The sequence below is a fragment of the Toxorhynchites rutilus genome, chromosome 3 (genome assembly GCF_029784135.1).
Source record: "Toxorhynchites rutilus septentrionalis strain SRP chromosome 3, ASM2978413v1, whole genome shotgun sequence".
NCBI classification, from domain to species: domain Eukaryota; kingdom Metazoa; phylum Arthropoda; class Insecta; order Diptera; family Culicidae; genus Toxorhynchites; species Toxorhynchites rutilus.
In genome coordinates this window covers 17,353,617-17,369,378 of record NC_073746.1, presented here as the reverse complement: position 1 = coordinate 17,369,378, position 15,762 = coordinate 17,353,617, and the positions used below count along the sequence as shown (strand labels likewise).

At 37.4% G+C, this 15,762-nt stretch overlaps 1 protein-coding gene across 1 annotated transcript in view; it reads right to left on the bottom strand.

The window, feature by feature from the left end:
- The window catches only part of LOC129777304 (ATP-binding cassette sub-family G member 1), a 150,516-nt gene that overhangs the window by 6,626 nt on the left and 128,128 nt on the right, over window positions 1–15,762 (bottom strand). The window contains exons 8-9 of the mRNA XM_055783523.1: window positions 15,618–15,718; window positions 15,363–15,518 (exon numbers count right to left, since the gene is read on the bottom strand). Of these exons, the coding sequence (XP_055639498.1) occupies window positions 15,363–15,518; window positions 15,618–15,718 (257 nt within the window). The remainder of the gene's footprint in view (window positions 1–15,362; window positions 15,519–15,617; window positions 15,719–15,762) is intronic.

Here is a 15,762-nt window from a genome sequence, read left to right as displayed (position 1 = left end):
AAATTCACATACTCATCATATCCTGGCAAACAAATTATAAAAAAATCAATTTGTGTTTTATTATTATTTTGGATATTATTTTAGAATGCATTGAACTGTATTCCGTAAACTCTTTTTTGAAAGGTTTAATGGCCCTGATAAGCGCCGTGTTTTATGGAATGGTTCCAATTTAGAAAACTTAGTACTCGTGGTTTAAAAAAAACCATTTCGAACGCCCTTGATGCCGCCTTGTTCTGGATTTGCCGCCAAAGCAGTTTGTATAAAGAACAAACTTTTATCTTCTGCTACCTGATGCCGTTTTGCGATTGCGTTTGCCACTCGCCACTCGCTGTAACTGCCTGTTGTCTTGATGTCCACCGAACCGAATGTGTTCTGTTCCGAATGCAGGTTTTCTTATCGTCGCGAGCAGCTTTGTCAGCTAACTCGATCACTTCGGCGGCCGAAACTATATAACGCCGGCTAGGTGGACTGGTGCACTGGTACTAACGCGCTCGGCGTAGCTACCCTTGCGGGGAACTCCAGATCAACACGGTTCGAGCGGGATTTTGCCTTTCCCTTCACTTTTCCTCCTTTATCATGTCCAGGCATGGCTGCTTGGGTTGGTTTGTTGATGTGTTGTGATGCGAACCGATGTGGTGTACGGTTTGGATGAGAATGATCGTTACGGCAGCGGAGCGGGGATTTTTAAGTTGACTGGCTGGCTCGAGAATTACGCATGTGTGAGACTGCGACCAATGTTTCCCTCATTTTTTTCTTTTTCCTTTCCAATCGTGCTTCATTCTATTTCGCTGCTGCTCTGATTGCCCGTTTTGGTCGGTACGATTTGAGGAGCACAAAATGGACCAATCAAAAATGGGCACATAGTGTATTTGGACAATGCTTGATATTTCACAATTATTCAATTATTTATCTCAAGAAAAATGAAATGTTATTCGTTATGATAGATGCGTAGATATATTTCCTATCAATTGATGCAAAAACCTTTGCGATCTATTGAGAAATGCTCGAGTTATAAGCGTTCCAAATCTTGCATTTTTTCCTACTTGTTCAGTGCCTAGATTTCCATTTCACCCCCTATATCTTCCGGTTAGACGTAGTCCTACGTCAAAAATCTTTCACGCTGATGATCAAATCTCAACTACGAAAGAATTATTGAACCTTTCCTTGAGACCGACCGAAAATGACTGAACTGAAAATTCAAAAAGTGCGCACGATGCTTTCATTCGAGGAAAATTTGCATAAAATTATGTTGTGAACACATTTAAATTAGTGGAAGATAACAAGAAGAATAATAGTGTGGTGTCAAGGAAGGAACTGTAGAGTGGTTGGAGAGCTTCCAGTTTATCATGCATTTTTGGAAAATTAATTAAAAACACAAAATTTGAAGTTGGTTCCTTACATTTAAAAGTTGATCCTGGGTTCTATTAATTTGAAAGTTTTACAACTGCATTCTATGCAAAATTTTGTTTTCATCAAATATGATCCTCTATCACCTCCTGAAATATTCTATAATTTATCAGAACACTGGCTCAATTGTTTTAAGTTGACGACTAGTGATGCATAGACAATCTCCTGCAAATGTAAATATTTATTCCTAGAAATTAATAAAATTAAAATACTTTGGAAAAATGATTTTACACGCAATTCTGTATGAAAAAACTATACAGACGTTATTATCATATATTGTTCTCGAGATATAACAAAACGTATAGAAAATTATATTTGATAAAAATCATTTACGCATATCATGGAATCTCAACCATTATGGAATCGTTTAATTTTTATAGTTTTGGCTATGAAGGCTATGAATACCCCGTAACTATAAAAGTTCGATCATAGGAAATAGTTGGTCATTGACAATTTACGTGAGAAATTTTTATAATACAGATTTCACTGAAGAAAATCCATGATATAAGAGAAAATATATGAACGTTTGACTGGGCAGCACTTCTCAATCCGTTTATTGATAAATACGGAGAGAAAATTCTTCCTGTCCACGTGGACTCAGTCTATACCCCCTCCCCCCTCTCCATGGACAAGAGTGGACATTTTCTTACCCCCTACCCCCCCTAAAGTTGTCTACGTGGTATGTGGACAGCCCCCTATTTTCACTGTGAACGAATTCTCATGATTTGTATACCAATCGAATCGGAAATTCTCTAAGATTCGTTTGATATGCTATACATTACAATTCGCTAATCTATAAACGGTTTAAATTCATGAAAACTGGAAGAACTTCCTTTATTTCGCATACATTTGTTCTGCCGATTTGTGTGCTAACTCTATCCGTATTTCGAATGCTTATAACTCGAACATTTCTTAACAGATCGGAAAGATGTTTTCATCAATTGGTAGGACATTTTTCTACGCGTCTATCACAATTAATAAAATGATATTTTTAATGAGATGAACAGTTGAATAACTATTAAATCTCAAGCGTTATCTAAACGCCCTAACTACCAAGGGTTGATTGGCCCGATTTAAGGTTTCCCCAACACAGACTTCAGAAACGATGTGCCGGTGGAAATCCGCTTTGCAAATATACATGCAAGTCGAGGGTGTTTTTGTTCCCATGTTTCCCTAACACGGACTTCAAAATCAATGTGCCTGGGGGAATCCGCTTTGTCAAAACATGCAAGTCGGGGTTATTTTTTCCCACTGAGCTGTGTTTCCCTAACACGGACTTCAAAGTTAATGGGCCTGGGGGAATCTGCTTTGCAAATACATGCAAGTCGGGGGTGTTTTTTGGTGCTGAGTACTTTTGTACTTGCTTGTCATTATGCAGACCGGAATATGTTCCCTAAAACGTACTTTTAAATTGAGAAACCTGGGAAAATCGTCATTTTAGATACCAGAGGTGAATAAACTTTTGCGATTCGAGAGCTACGTAAACATGAGATGTGCAATAATTTCAGAGGGAAATGAAAAATGCAATGATCGTTTGACAATTCCTCCGTTCACATATTTTGATAGTCCTAGACATCATATCAAACGTAAAAGGACGTTCATCAAATTTGTTTTAACGAAAAACATAATATATTACAAAAATTTCGATGCAATCTAAAATAATATTGGAAGTGTTAAACAAGTGGATTGCATAATATAATTGCGTAGTTCTACGTCGAAAATATGCGGTCGTGTACTAGATACAACCCCTTACAATTTTTGACGTGGGACTACGTCTAACCGAAGTATACGGGGGGTAAAATGAAAACCTAAACATAGAACATGCAGGAAAAAATGAAAGATTCCGAATGCTTATAACTCGAACATTTCTTACTGGATCGGAAAGATGTTTGCATCAATTGATACGAAATATTCCTACGCTTCTATCGCAATTAATAAAATGTTATTTTTCATCAGATAAACAATTGTATAACTGTAAAATGTTAACCGTTATCTAAACGCCCCAACTACCTCGTTTTAAAAGGCCCGATTCACGGTTTCCCCAACACAGCCATCAAAACCAAGCAGCCTTGGGGAAATCGGCATCGCAAACACATGAAAGTATGGGAACTTTTGTTCGCACCGATCTGTGTTCCCTAACACAGACTTCAAAACCAAGCAGCTTTAGAGAAATCGGCATTGCAAATACATTAAAGTTGGGGATATTTTTTTCCGACTGAAATGTGTTTCCCTAACACAGACTTCAAATCCATGGAGCTTGGGTAAATTGGTATTGCAAATACATGCAAGTCGGGGGCATTTTTGTTCCGACTGAAATGTATTTCCCCAGCACAGACTTCAGAACTAAGGTGCCTGAGGAAATTGGCATTACAAACTCATGCAGATTGGAGTTTTTTTCTTCCGACTGAAATGTGTTTCCCTAACACAGACTTTAAATCCAAGGAGCGTGGGGAAATTGGCATTGCATATTCATGCAGGTCAGGGGTATTTTTGTTCCGACTGAAATGTGTTTACCTAATAAAGACTTCTAAACCAAGGTGTCTGGAGAAATGGGCATTGCAAATACATGCAAATCGGGGTCATTTTTATTCTGACTGAAATGTGTTTGTTTAACACAGACAGTAACGAAGAACATAATCTATTGCATGAATTGACCTTACATGGCATTATACTATCTTTTTACTCACAAAGCAAATATATTGAATTCAATTGAATTCGGAAATTGCTGCATTCAATCAAAATTTTAATCTAACAAACAAATGACCTTGCGTCAACCTTGCGGTTATATCATAGATATAACCTACCCATTTTTTTATTTACAAAAAAAACTTTAATTTGCAATATCTAAAATACATATTTTTTAATTTGTCCATATAAAATAGAAGTCATGTAGAAAATTTAAAAAATTAATCCAAGATGGTGAAACTATTTTGTCGAACTTTGTGAAACATGGAATTTTTATGAATTTTTTAAACATCGAATTTTTGTATGTTAATAATCATTTTTAGGCACAAATAATAAATATTGATGTGACTTAAAACAAGATAGCTCTATCAATCTCCTTCTAAAGTCAGCAATTGTTGTGGTACGAACGATCATAATCGTCTTGCCGTGTTTATTTAGGATTAAGCCTCGTGGCAGGTCAATCCATAAACATAGCGACACATGTTTCATGGACGATTCGTCTTACGGCAACCTATCGGCATATGTTAGAATGAGAGCGAATTTAGAACGAAAGAATATATGTGTAAACAGAACATACACGATAAGGATGTACGGATGTAATAAAATTACTCCAAGTTGTAACGTCAAGAGGAAAGTATGCCTCGCCATTCATTCTTTAAGGAAAATAAATACCCTAAATGACACCAAAAATGTAGGTGTCAGAAGTAAAAACTAAAATTCGTCGCGGTAAGTTTTCAGTGAAAAAAGTGAAAAACTGACAATAGTGTTGAAATTGTGTGTTTTAATAATAAAACAAATCAGCAACAGAACGACGGATCATCGGTGCCACGAGAAAATAATTCAGGATTGAGCTCCGCTGATTGGCAACATTAAAACAAGGTCGTGAGCAGTGTTTTAAACGTACAGATTTATCTGAAATGGTGCTGATTTTTCGTTAATTCTGGTACAGATTCAGTACGGTACAGAACACAGATTTTCGTTAAATATGAAGATTATTAGAAAAGCGACAAGAATTTTAGGTTGGAATGGCAGCAGAAAAAAATATCAGAACAATGGACAGCGAAAGGCAGATCATTTCAAAGGATATTTGTCGCAGTTTTTTCGTGGAGCTGATCAAGCAAATGAGAAAAAGATTCGATTTTGATGATTCGACGCTCAAGTCTACGGCAATGTTAAATCCCAGAAACTTTTCCAATTTGACTAGCATTAACGTTGTATTAGAAGCGTTTCCAGAATTCTACAATGGGAATTTACAAGATGTGGAGAATTATCTCTGTAGCCTAAAAAATAAAATTACTCCGTAAGGAAACCACAATTTGAGCATGTTCAGGGTTGGTGGACAAAAATTTAATGCCTAAAAAGAATTGACGGTTCGCCCGCCTTTTCGGCGCTTCGATGCCTTGTTTGTATCGTTCTCACTATGTCTCACTCACTGGCAACTGTCGAGCGATTTTTTTCTGAATATAATTATAACAAAAATAAGCTTTAAAATCGGCTCAGCAACGATACGATGAACGCTATTTTGAGATCAAAGAATTTGGTCAAACGTCGTAGTGACAGCTCGAAATTAAAAAAAAATGATAGTATGCAATCTAGATTTAAAAAGACGGGTGGGTAATGTCGGGGACATAACCGGAGTGACGTAGGACTATAAAAGGGGACAGCTTTTGTTAAATAAATATTTTAAATATATTGTTTTATTTTCTTCTCCTACGTGAATACCTACCTATCTACCTGAAAATGGATTAGTTTACTGTTTACTCTTTATGAACATGTTGGTGGTTCTGAAAAGAACCTTTGGCGTTGTGTTTTTGCGTTTTTTTATGAAGGCTTACCACCTAGCCCCGTACATGGAATACATCTTTACATTGTCTTTGATCCCCATGTACGTACATCACGACCATTTGTTTTAGAAAGCATTGAACTGTATTTCCTAAACTCTTTTTTGGAAAGTTTATTGGCCCTGAAAAGCGCCTTGTTTTATGGAATGGTTCCAATTTAGAAAACTTAGTATACGTGGTTTTGAAAAAAAAAACCATTTCGAACGCCCTCGATGCCGCCTTGTTCTGGATTTGCCACCGAAGCAGTTTGTTTAAAGAACAAACTTTTTTCTTCTGCTACCTGATGCCGTTTTGCGATTGCGTTTGCCATTCGCCCCTCGCTGCAACTGCCTGTTGTCTTGATGTCCACCGAACCGAATGTGTTCTGTTCCGAATGCGGGTTTTCTTATCGTCGCGAACAGATTTACCAGCCAACTCGGTCACTTCGGCGGCCGAAACTATATAACGCCGGCTAGGTGGACTGGTGTACTGGTACTAACGCGCTCGGCCTAGCTACCCTTGCGGGGAACTCCAGATCAACACGGTTCGAGCGGGATTTTGCCTTTCCCTTCACTTTTCCTCCTTTACTATGACCAGACATGGCTGCTTGGGTTGGTTTGTTGATGTGTTGTGATGCGAACCGATGTGGTGTACGGTTTGAATGAGAATGATCGTTACGGCAGCGGAGCGGGGATTTTTAAGTTGACTGGCTGGCTCGAGAATTACGCATGTGTGAGACTGCGACCAATGTTTCGTTCATTTTTTTCTTTTTCCTTTCCAATCGCGCTTCATTCTATTTCGCTGCTGCTCTGGTTGCCCGTTTTGGTCGGAACGATTTGAGGAGCACAAAATAGACCAATCAAAAATGGGCACATAGTGCATTTCGACAATGCTTGATATTTCACAATTATTCATTTATTTATCTCAAGAAAAATGAAATGTTATTCGTTATGATAGATGCGTAGATATATTTCCTATCAATTGATGCAAAAACCTTTGCGATCTATTGAGAAATGCTCGAGTTATAAGCGTTCCAAATCTTGCATTTTTTCCTACTTGTTCAGTGCCTAGATTTTCATTTCACCCCCTATATCTTCCGGTTAGACGTAGTCCTACGCCAAAAAAAACAATGTATAAGCATCATCAAACACGCGAATGACTTGCAAATGTAAATGTAGTATTTGTAGTAAACAAATGAGTATGTTTTTAATGATAATAAATTATTTTGTCTCTACAACGAACAGTTTCGATGGTACAAATTTTTGGAAAAAATGTACAGATGAGAAAGATGTTTGACCCCTCTGGTACAGATTTAAACGTGGCAACACTGGTCGTGAGTACAAACTTTTGACGTAGGACTACGTCTAACCGGAAGATATAGGGGGTGAAATGGAAATCTAGGCACTGAACAAGTAGGAAAAAATGCAAGATTTGGAACGCTTATAACTCGAGCATTTCTCAATAGATCGCAAAGGTTTTTGCATCAATTGATAGGAAATATATCTACGCATCTATCATAACGAATAACATTTCATTCTTCCTGAGATAAATAATTGAATAATTGTCAAATATCAAGCATTGTCCAAATGCACTATGTGCCCATTTTTGATTGGTCCATTTTGTGCTTCTCAAATCGTACCGACCAAAACGGGCAACCAGAGCAGCAGCGAAATAGAATGAAGCACGATTGGAAAGGAAAAAGAAAAAACAGGAAGTGGGTTATATCTATGGTATAACCGCAAGGGTGACGTAGGACTATCGTTGATTTAAAGATCATTTGTTTGAAGTTGAATCTAAATCCATTCTGAATGAATCAATAAATGAATATTTGGGGGACGAGAAAACGAGAGCGTTACGTTGGAGGCACAAGGTTTTATGCATCCAATATAGGATACGAAAAAACTTGTTCTGAAGAATAATCTTCAGAAGCTTTCCTGCTAACTGTACTTGATTAACAAATCACAACCCCAAATGTATTATATGGATATTTCATGGATAGAAAACATTAAAATAAACTCTTTCGCTTGAATGTAATTTTCAATTCCAAGGGGAACTGGCAGATTATTTTCCACGATTACGATTACGATTACGATTAGATATTTCCAAATTTTCCTCGATACTGGAAGCCCACCAGTGGTTAATGCTAATTCGATAACCACCTGTTAATAGCACTTGATTGAAACATATTTGGTCACAGTGTTACATGGATAGAAAACATTCAAATAAACTCTTTCACATTAATGTATTTTTAAATTCCCAGAGGAACTGATCGATTATTTTCCGGATCTTTCTCGATGCTGAATGGCATCCAAACGGAAATAATTCCGTGCGTGTATGTGTGTGTAGCGGCTGCTTCGATGGTCATCTTCTCTTCTCCTGAAGGATCGGCTTCTCTGTGCTCCCTCACAGTTTCAAACAAACTGCGTTTCAGGGCAGATCTCGATCCTTCGCTGTCCAGCACCCTCAGCAACAATGTTGTCTTGTCGATGTCCTCACGAAAAATTAATGCGTCTCACCACCAGAATATCGCTTAAGTATTCTTTTTGTGCGTGATTGAATCGAGAGAAGGCGTGGTTTACGATGGCAATTTGGAAGGCAAACTAGAGGGGAATGAACTCTCTGAGCTCGAAACTTTCGGCGACTGAGCAATAATCGATTGCGTGCGCATACAATATTGGATACGGAAATATCCTACTGATGGGGAAGAATAATCTTCAGAAGCTTTCCTGCTAATTACACTTGGTTGAAAAATTACAAAATCAAATGAATTTGATCGCTGTGTTACATGGTTAGAAAACATTAAAATAAACTCTTTCACATGAATGTATTTTTAAATTCCCAGATAAAGTGGCAGATTATTTTCCAGAAATGATTAGATCTTTCCGGAACTTTCTCGATGCTGAATGGCATCCAAACGGAAAGAATTCCGCGCGTGTATGTGTGTGTAGCGATGTCATCCCGGGGAACCGTTTGTGGCATCACTCTCCTCCTGATGGATTCCCTTCTGGCCTAGGGTGCACAAACAGGCTCTTGGTGACACCGTTCATCCGCGCTTTCATGATAAACGAAGAGCTTCACCACAACAGCGACAACATGCTCCAATCGCTGTTCAATTAGAACTGAGTGGATTTCCGAGCGGCGCTCGCTTATATACCGATTGGTGATTTCAATAGCCTGTTTTGAAAGCAATTTTAAGACTATTGAAACAAGTTTTTGGATCAAAAAGTAACAAGTATATAACGCGTAGACATTTTATCTTTCGAATGAAGTGTTTATCATACCATTTCGTTCAGTTGTTTAGGAGCTATTAACGCTCAAAATCTCGGTCTCCGGCGTAACGCTTTCGGTTTCGAAACTTTGATTTTACACCCCGGTATAGAAATGAAAGACGTAGTCCTACGTCAAAAATGAACGAAACATTGGTCGCAGTCTCACACATACGTAATTCTCGAGCCAGCCAGTCAGCTTAAAAATCCCCGCTCTGCTGCCGTAACGATCATTCTTTGTGTGGACACCGACTGGACAACATCGTTGCTGGACGGGCTGGACGGCGAGGGATCGAGTGCCTTTCTCAAGGCAAGAGGACGGAGGTGGTAGCGCTGGAGTAAAGTAGAGTAGAGTTTTCAAAGGACGAATGAACTGCAAAAGTTTAAAGTCTCTATAATACAATACCTTCCTTCCTTCCGTAACGATCATTCTCATCCAAACCGTACACTACATCGGATCGCATTACAACACATCAACAAACCAACCCAAGCAGCCATGTCTGGACATGGTAAAGGAGGAAAAGTGAAGGGAAAGGCAAAATCCCGCTCGAACCGTGTTGATCTGGAGTTCCCCGCAAGGGTAGCTAGGCCGAGCGCGTTAGTACCAGTGCACCAGTCCACCTAGCCAGCGTTATATAGTTTCGGTCGCCGAAGTGATCGAGTTAGCTGGCAAAGCTGCTCGCGACGATAAGAAAATCCGCATTCGGAACAGAACACATTCGGTTCGGTGGACATCAAGACAACAACAGGCAGTTGCAGTGAGTGACGAGTGGCAAACGCAATCGCAAAACGGCATCAGGTAGCTGAAGAGAGGAGGCGATCTGGCGTGGTGGTAACATACTTACCTCTCACGCAGAGATCACGAGTTCAATTCTCACTCCCAACATTCTTCCAAAAATGGAAGTGAAAGTGACGAACCAGCCGAAATGTGTTGAAAATCACTATAATAGAGAAAAAAAAAAGGTAGCTGAAGAAAAAAGTTTGTTCTTTATACAAACTGCTAAAACAAGGCGCTTTTCAGGGCCATTAAACCTTCCAAAAAAGAGTTTAGGAAATACAGTTCAATGCTTTCTAAAACATTATCCAAAATAATAATAAAACACAAATTGATGTTTTCATAATTTGTTTGCCAGGATCTGATGAGTATGTCAATTTGGCAGTTGTTCTGAGCTTATTGATTGTCACCAATTCTTAAATTGTTTCTAGATTGAAAGTACAGTAATTTACACTTATCTCGACATTTAGCTAATTGGACGGACCTGTAATGCGACATATTTAGTTGGACATTTTTGTAAACATAGAGTTCGGGGTCCCCACATTGAAAGTCGACACTGTACCACTGTCATCGCAAATGTTCAATTACAGGTTAAAACCAATCCGACACTGAGTGGTGGTAATACGACGTGCCATTGAATGTAATTTATTGTAAAATATGTCACAAGCTGGATGGGAAGAAATTTTCCAACTGTGAAAGCTATGGCGAGTGGCAAATGCAATCGCTAAACAGAAAGGTTTAGCCGAACAAGATGGGGATATCGAGTGTTATCACAAAACAATAAACTCTTTAGATTGAATATAATTTTGTGATCCTGAAAAGGACACTTTTTAGCCTGCATGTGAATCCAACGAGCGAACAAATCGTAATGAATGTATTTTCTTCTTCTTTTTGGCTTTAAGAGGGTTTAAACTTTTCAGTTCATTCGTCTCTAGCTCTGAGAAGAGCCGTTGAGCACCAGTCTTGAGGAGGCTGGTGAAAAAGAAGAAAAAACCATATTCAGCGGACCTGTCTGTTCAGATGTAAAACCGGGCGAAGGTAGGAAAGAATCCTATGCCATGTAAGATGTTTAATATAAGCTGTAACGTAATTGTATTGTTATTAATGAGTACCAAAGCAGCGACAAAGCATCGTAGAACCTAGCTCTAGATCAAAAGGAAATGTTTGGGGAGGGAGAGGTGGGGAGGAAAAGGAAAGGAAAGGTAAGGAAAAGGGGTGTGATGGAGTGGGTAAGGAATGATGTGATGTTGGATGATTTATAAATGTAGCTAAATTTAATGGTGTTGGTAAAATGAATGTATTTTTTTGCCATCGCTCCCTTTTAACGCTCATTCGTTCGTCTCGTTGGACTCGCCCCTCTGGCTGAGTCTGCCGATTTGTCTCTATCCTGTGAGTGTGTACCGCTAGAGTATAAAACACGCGGACCCCAAAAAAATATCTTATTTTCTTTCAAACCGTAAACCCGTGTGGTTGTACGGCATCAGCATCGTGGACGTAACAAAGGAGGACAAGTTAAGGGAAAGGCAAAGTCTCACTCGAACCGTGCAAGTCTCCAGTTTCCTGTTGGTCGCATTCACTGATTGCTCCGCAAGGGTAACTAGGCCGAACGGATTGGTGCCGGAGCACCAGTATACCTAACAGCGATTATAGAGTTTCGGCCGTCGGAGTGCTCGAGTTGGCTTGCAAAGCTGCTCACGACAATCAGAAAACCCGCATCAAGAACAGAGCAGCTTCGGTTCGGCGCTGATCATGGCAACAATTAGTTTCAGTAAGTGGCAAAGTGTTTCTCCGGCACGTCGCATTAAATGTAATTTACTGAACAACATGTCACAAGCTGGATGGGAAGAAATTTTCCAACTGTGAAAGCTGTGGCGAGTGGCAAACGCAATAGCTAAACAGGAAGGTTTAACCGAACAAGATGGAAATATCGAGTGATAACAAAAACACAACACCAAAGGTTCTTTTCAGAACCATCAACATATTCATAAAGAGTAAACAGTAAACTAATCCATTTTTCAGGTAGATAGGTAGGTATTCACGTAGGAGAAGAAAATAAAGCAATATATTTAAAATATATGTTTAACAAAAGCTGTCCCCTTTGTATAGTCCTACGTCACTCCGGTTATGTCCCCGACATTACCCACCTGTCTTTTTTTTTAAGATGGAGGAAATTGGAAATTATCTTCATAATATTGTTTTTGAATGTTTTGAAGCGAAAATAGAGTCTGGAAATAATAATATTTCGATGAAAATAATAAAAAGCTATCCAATTCTATTCGAGAACTGAGACAGAGAAATTTCAATTCAATAAAAAGACAGAGCATAAGTACGCATATAATTTAGTTTGATCAAAAATTCATTGAAAATTTGAAAATTTATGTTGAAATTATTTACGTTGTGATCTGATTAGTTTCAATTTATTTTGAAATTTATTAATTTGAATTTGGATTAATTTGAATTTAACAGTTTCTCAGACTCAGACAGTTCCTCTAAAAATATTTTTTTTTTTTTTTCGTTGAGCCGATCTGGCGTGGAGGTAACATCCATACTTCTCACGCTCAAGATCACGAGTTCAATTCTCACTCCCGACATTCTTCCAAAATGGAAGGTAAAAGTGACGAACCAGCCAGAAGCGTTGAAAGTTACTATAATACAGAAAAAAAAAAAAAATATTTATTTTGAACGATTTTCAACTGTTAACAAAAGTGATAAAAATTTAGTTGTAGAAACTAATTCAGAAGAATTTAACATGGCAGGCATTCTGGAGCTGGACTATGTGCAAATTTTCAATGGTGCAGCTGCGCCGCTAAAATCATTCATGGCAATTTTGGACGTATTGCATTCCAGTCAGCAAATTGCGTCTGCGGCTGACGAACTGATTTTTGTAGTGACAATTATTCATTGCAAATTATCCGAATACGTGAGAGAAAAATTAATGGACGTCGAAATAAAGTCTTGGACTCATTTAAAACTTATTTTACAATAAACCGGATCCTACGCGTATCCACATAATGTTGACAGAATTGTCGAACTTAGTCATAAATTAAGGCGAACGTTTATTTGATTTTTCTGATAGATTATTATGGAAAATTCAAGAAATCAAACTAGTATGTGGAATTGAGTCAGAAGTCCTTCTAAAATTTGCTGAATCTAGTGACATTGAAAAAATAAGAAATTATTGCTCTCTTTTCATGGTCAGTTAGCATTGGGAACTCCTCAGACGCTCGAAGAAACTAAAAAAGCATTATGGTTTGAAACGGTTTGGGATCTTTCAAACCAGCCAATCAATTTGATACAATTGATTTGAAAACTCGAAGGAATTGAGCTTTAACACAACTTCCAGATTTGATTTCCAGCACCAAAACTATCGTTATCAGAATTGATTCCAAAATTTCAATCCTCAATTTAAACGATACAGAAACAGACATTATTTTTAAAATAATAGTCAGAATATTCAGTTTAGACGTAATCGTAATTATCAAAATGCTGGGAATTTTGTCTATGAAAATTATTACTTTCATAGACAAAATTCCCAGCATTTTACTTATAATCTGAGGCATAATTATTACCAGAATCAGCATACCTATAATATGTCTTCAAATGACAAATCCGTCAATAATTTTATCAATCAAGAATCAGAACAAAGGACAAATTATACACAATACCCTATATATAATTTACGATCGACTAACAATCAAACCAGTCTTCAAGAAGCAAAACAAGATGAAAACAACTACAATAACATTTCATCTGGCCCTAACAATAACTATTGTCCGCCAGAAGAAAGAGTCGTGTTAAATTTTCCGGAGGAATTGAGACCACATAACTTACGAAATAACTTTCTTCCTTATATTGAAATTGAAACATTATTTGGAAATCTTCAATTTCTAGTAGACACAGGCGCTGATAAAAATAACATTACTCCACAACATATTCACCCAAAAATGCACAAAGATGCAGAACCGTATCATATTACAAACATATCCGGCTCTCATCGTATCAGTAAATTTACTGAACTAGATATTTTCTTTAGTTTTGGATCACTTCCCAAGCAGAAATTCCTTCTACTCAACTTTCATTAATTGTTCGATGGTCTAATAGGATATGAGTCCTTGAGATCATTAGGCACTATAATTAATACTGCATTCAATGAACTACAAATAGGAAATTTGAGAATTCCGATGAAAAAGAAAACCCACATTCAAACGGAAATGAACATTCAAACGAACAATGTAATTGGAAAATTCGCAGTATCAAATAGAAATAAAGTTTCTTCCATTGATCATTTTGCGCAGGTCGATTCAAATATTTTAATTGAATTAGAAAAATGTAATGCTACTTGCAAAGTTCTAGGTCCATCAGCCCACTTGGGTAATAATCATTCGAGAAAACAAATTACAACAGTTAACGAATTATTGAGGATTCAAGCAGAAATTCTAAATAAACAAGAACAAAGTATTATGACGCAACAAGTTCAAGGCACAGTTTATAAAGGATCCAATGAAAAACATACAAAAACTCTAAAACGAAGGATTTTTTTTAAACCATCTACATCATGTAATAATACAATATTATCTTCCACAAATTACAAGCAGGCAAACAAACAAACTAAATAATAAAACGTGCATGCTTCATTTCACAATTTAATGTCAAAAATAATATTACCTCAACATAGAGCAATACGCAAAAACTGACTGTTAAACAACGTAGTGTTATATATTAATGTATTGTCAATTAGGAGTGTACGACAAAATAACACTTCACAAGTCATTATAGGACACAAAGAGAAAAAATCAAGATTTTTTTTACATTATTACTAGCCGAAATAGATTTCTTTTGAAAACGTAAATTATATGAGATGTATGATTTTAAATGTTTTAATATAAGTAGATAATTTGTTAACGCCAAGAGACGATATGTAACGATACGAAATTTCGAAGTTTCAAAAACTCATTAAAAATCGATGTTCCACAAAGTTCGTCAAAAATAGTTTTACCATCTTGGACTTATTTTTTTAATTTTCTACATGACTTCTATTTTGTATGTAAAAAAATTTTGTAAATAAAAAAGGAGTAATATTTTTTTCAGTGTATATTTTTTCACGTTTTAACATCAACACTCTATAACTCTTTCTAAGACACTATTTCGGTATTACTCATAGTTTTTGAGATATAAATTATCAAAAATTTCTCTTACTAAAATCGATACGCCCTTTTCAAAAGTTACACTTGAGTCAAAAAAAATTCCAAATGCTGTGGAAAACTCATATTTCCTCCAACCCAAACGGAATACACACTTTCGTTCGAATCAAAAATACATGTTTTTAAAATCTGCATTTTTAGTTCCATTTCATTTGGAATTGCACAATATCAACTTGTACACAGTGAAACCCGGCTAAGCTGAACTCACCTTAACCGTAAGAGTCGCTCCTATCAGGAAACCCCACGCCTGGGCAGAAATCGAGCCTGCCACGCAAAACAGCGAGAACAACAGAAACCGATCGAAAGAGTAGTAATTGTCCGTCAGGTTATAGCTTATCACGACGTAAATCATGGAGCAGACAATCTGAAGAAAGAAGATCCAAAACAGATGAAAGTGTTAGAAACTTTTATTGCGATGCTGCGCAGTAGCACAACCCGTTGGTGGTTTCGTCATTTCGCTTACCTGTATTGGCACCTCGATGACCAGCACCGACAGGAAGTAGGGACCCAGTTTGTACCACCGGTTAAAGTGTTCCCTCGTGAGAGATTCCATCTCGTTTTGAACTGAAATCATGCAATCACGACAATAGATTAAATAATGGCCCCCA